Raw genomic sequence first — 4,635 nt, 5'->3', positions numbered from 1 at the left:
TTTTCTCAGGTGCCAGATGATAGCATTGTGCCATATACAGGCCAGATAACAACAGAGAAGCCATCAGGGTGTATAGACCCCAGAAATCACAGACAACAGCATGACTGGTCACAACGAGCATTGTCAGCCACAATACTCTCTGTCACTTCCTATGTTACTGTGCTATGGCTCCCATATGTTCAGATAGCAGGTAGATGGCACTGTATCAAGCATTTCTATGCACATTCTGACATGTAATGTCGTGTTTCTAAACCTTCAATCTCTTGGTACAACACATTTGTTAAAAACCAAAGTTTTCCATCTGGTTCCCTTTGCTTATCTCTACTGACAAATAACTAAACAGTAAAAACAAGCAAAATAACACATAGAGTGAGAGATAAATAATGAACTAGGCATATATATATATATATATATATATATATATATATATATAGTGCTGAAAGGTTAATGGAAATCAACAACCAAAAAAATGAAATTTAAAAAAAAAAAAAACACCTGCAAATACTCACCTCCTTTCGCGGGTGTCCCGCCTCTCTGTGATTGGCGCTGGCCACTTCCGAGTATTCTATTTTATCCGGCGGCTCCCTTCTCTCCCTGCCGGATCTTTCAGCATAAGCCATAGAGAAAGCACTCCCGCATTGCTCCTGTGTTCCTGTGTACCTTTCCAGTTCCCTTGTCTGCTGATCTTCTGTTGTGACTCTGGACCTGACCTCTGACCTCTGCATCTCTGCCGCCTACCCTGACTATGTGCCTGTGTCTGACCTCAAGCCTAGTCTGTGATTCTGTACTGCCACTTTGGCTGTCACCACAGGCTAGTCACATCTGTGGAATGACCTGGTGGTACCCCGCCACAGAATAAATATTCCACTTTGCGGTGGGCTCTGCTGAAGACCAGGTGCCACATACATTCCGGCCCAAGGTGTCGGCTAGTACCATCTCCCACCATGGTCCATGGGGTTCACTGACCCTGAGCCCTGACACCTCAGTTCCTGTTGATTTTAATTCTGGTGTTGTCCTACGCTAAACTTGTCACCTAGAAAAGAAACTTATAATTGGCAGGGACATGCATAATTAACTGTCTGAAGCACTGGTCAACTGGTTGATTTCCTTTTTTTTCAGATGCATCTACCTAATGTTATTCATTTTCAAGGGACTTATTTAATTTCAATTTACTGTAATTGTTTCTACTTTATACCTTTACAATTATGGGGGTCATTTACTAAGGGCCCAAATCGCTATTTTTTGTCGGGTTTCCCAAATATTTCCGATTTGCGGCGTTTTTCCCTGAATTGCCCCAGGTTTTTGGCACACACGATCGGATTGTGGTGCATCGGTGTCGGCATGCATGCGACGAAAATCAGGGGGGCGTGGCCGTTAGATAACACGACAGATTTGGAAAAAACGCATTATTTAAAAAAAAATGTGTTGCTTGACACGCGCTTACCTGCACCCAGGATAGGATGGTGAACTCCGGCGGACCTTGACGCAACAGCGACACCTGGTGGACATCGAGCGCACGACCTTCGTGAATCGCCGGAAGACCCGAATCCTTGACAGAGAACGCGCCGCTGAACCAAGACAGAACTGGGTAAGTAAATGGGCCACTATATGTTCTATTTTGCACTGTTTTACATTTTTATTAACACACAGGGCCTGAAAATGTAGGCAACTTTTAAGAATACTGAGCTTTTAAATGTGTGATTAACTCATCTGCATGTATTGTGTACAATAAATTAAAATACAATTTTTGGACACTACAACCAAAATAGTTGTGCAATATTTATTATAATAAATACCAAACAATCACATTTATCGGGAACCTTTTATTTTACCACTTTACCACTTATGTTTAATTCGTGCTTGATGAACATTACATAACATTTAGGGAAAAAAATACAGGCTAATATTCCAGCACATGAGGTCAAGATGGCAAATACCTCCACAGCCACCATGTATTTCCCTCTGGTGCTCAGATAAGCCGGGATCATAGCGATCCAGACACTGCAGAACAGCAGCATGCTGAAGGTGATGTACTTGGCCTCATTAAAACTGTCCGGTAATGTCCTCACCATGAAAGCCAAAACAAAGCTCACAGAGGCCAGGAGACCCATATAAACCAACATGGAGTAGAACCAGATATCTGACCCTTCATTACACTGGATGATGATCTTCTCAGTATAAGATGTGAAGTCATACTCCTGATATGGAGGAGCAATGGCCAACCACATAACACAGATCACAGCTTGGATCGTAGAAAATACCAAGACAATAGAAATTGCTAATTTATGTCCCATCAGCTTTCTCCATGGACTTTTGGGCTTGGTGGCTTTGAAAGCAATGCAGACTGTGATGGTCTTAGAAAGTACAGAAGACACAGCAATGGTGAAGAAGACTGAGAATAAAGTCTGTCTCAGCTGACAGGTTATATCCACCGGACGACCAAGGAAGAAGAAGACTGAGAGGAAGCTCAGCAGGATGGAGACCAGGAGAGTGACACTTACACTCCGGTTATTGGCTCTCACAATAGGAGTGTCCCAGTATAAGAGAAATAATCCCAGAATAACAATGGTGACAATGGAGAAAAAAACAACTAATCCAGAAAACACTGAAGCTAAAATATCTGATTCATAGGATAGAAACTCGTAGGGTTTAGGAAGACATTTCACTTTTCTCTCATCCGGCCAATGGTCAATGGGACATTTGTGGCAGATTTCACTGTCTGTAAGACAATAAAGATAATATTATGTGATAAATGTAAAAATATAAATTATTTACCTTATTATTAGAGATGAGCGAGCACTAAAATGCTCAAGTGCTCGTTACTCGGGTCGAACTTTTCCCGATGCTCAAGTGCTCGTATTGAATAAGGAACCCCATTGAAGTCAATGGGAGACTCGAGCATTTTTCATTGAAAGAACACAGTGAAGAACACATTTCAGTTGTTTCCGTACATGTGCAATGTGTTCTTCACTGTGTTCTTCACTGTGTTTTTTCACTTAAATGATCCTGTGTTCACTGTTTTCATTGTATTCTTCACTGTTCTTCACTGTGTTTCACTAAGTAAATGCTCGATCTCTAGCCGGCGAGATACGAGTATACTCGCTCATCTCTACTTATTATATAGAATAGGGTTTACCCTTTCATCCAGTAACCAGTAGTGATGAGCAGGTAAAGTCTGTGCCAAACATTGTTGGTTCAGATCCCTGAACCTGGACTTCATACAGAATTTCATGTTTGGCTGACTCTCCCCGCCATTAAGACCAGTGATTAGTTATATCACTCGCTCTAGGATAGTCACTTCCCAATGTTCTCAAGGTGCTCAACAATCCTGTGGAAAATGCTAGCAGTGCACATCAGAATTTTAAGGTTAACAACTGTGATCTGTGCCACCACCACCTACGGTTGCTACCTGTGGGGGTTCAAGTTCAGCGCCAGGACCGAAACTGAACAAGTTACCCTTTCACGCTGGGGATGTTTTGACCCTTTGTTACCATTTGATGCCATGTTGTGTTTTTAGTTTCTCTTTATTACCCAAAAATAGTTTCCTTTATGTAGAGGACCAATGAAGCTTACTTAAAACTGTCACCCTAGTAAAATAAAGTTATAGAAAAGAAAAAAATTTAAAAGGATGAAAAAGACCTAATTGTTTTGTACCTGATATGTTGGATATTTCTCCCTCTGAACACAGGACACAGTCATAACAACAGACCAGATGTCTTCCATCCTGAGCTTTCCTGTATCCAGGGGAACATTTCTCATTACAACGAGACTGTGGAAACTGTAAATGATTAAACAAAAGTCCATGTCTGTTTAGAGATATTTATATAATTCTGAAAGACTACATGATTTGTATTTGGGTAGTCTTATTTTAGGACATGCAAGATCAAACCATTCCTCCAGAAACAATAAGAAATAATTTATTATTGTATGAATCGGCAGGGAAGAGGGATAAGCCCCTATACCCACAGTGCAATTCCCTGGTCAGTCCCCCTCTCTCACCTTCCCTCCCTTGGGGGTCCACACCCTCAGGTTTTTACGCCCATTTTAGCTTTGTGTGGTAGGTATCACCGTAACCATCCTGCTGGCTAACCTTACCAGTACCTTGATCTGATTTTTATCCTGTTTGATTCTCAATATTATCATGACTTTCACATTTTTATTAATAACCACATCCCCCCTTCTGCCTCTCAGCTTCTATCATTAACTACCAGAAATCTCTGAGTCTCCCACTCACCAGGAGGTAAATTTCCATGGTTTGGTCTGTCCACATTTTTCTTTAATATTTCATTTTTCTATCACTTCCTACCAATGTGTTTTTCATTAATGACACCATACTTAGACTTTTTTAACATTGGGGAAATAGATAAAAATTGATTGAATTCCATTTGAAATAAGTTTCCAATCCTCTGGCTACATGGATCCATTTTCCTCCTTTACCTCACACTTTTCACTCTCTTCCTTTGAGCCAGTAATGGAAGAAGTATCGCGGCTCATCTTCTCTGCTTGCCCCACTACCTGCAGGGTCTATTCTTGTCTAACCCGTTATCTCCCAGCTAACTCCCTTACAAGCTGTCAACTTTCTTAACATCTTGGTTTGAGCCTGATTGTTAACTATGTTCAGTTTTACATCCAAAT

At 41.1% G+C, this 4,635-nt stretch overlaps 1 protein-coding gene across 1 annotated transcript; it reads right to left on the bottom strand.

The window, feature by feature from the left end:
• Window positions 1–215: 215 nt before the first annotated feature.
• LOC140127367 (vomeronasal type-2 receptor 26-like) lies at window positions 216–4,252 on the bottom strand. Its single transcript, XM_072148016.1, has 4 exons — window positions 4,235–4,252; window positions 3,655–3,778; window positions 1,938–2,719; window positions 216–335 (listed from the first exon to the last, which is right to left on the bottom strand). The coding sequence occupies exons 1-4, from the start codon at window positions 4,250–4,252 to the stop codon at window positions 216–218; spliced, it is 1,044 nt and encodes a 347-aa protein (XP_072004117.1).
• Window positions 4,253–4,635: the final 383 nt, after the last annotated feature.

This window comes from Engystomops pustulosus, chromosome 1, assembly GCF_040894005.1.
Source record: "Engystomops pustulosus chromosome 1, aEngPut4.maternal, whole genome shotgun sequence".
Lineage (NCBI taxonomy): Eukaryota > Metazoa > Chordata > Amphibia > Anura > Leptodactylidae > Engystomops > Engystomops pustulosus.
The sequence above is the reverse complement of the archived record's forward strand: the minus strand, read 5'-3'. Positions and strand labels throughout refer to the sequence as shown.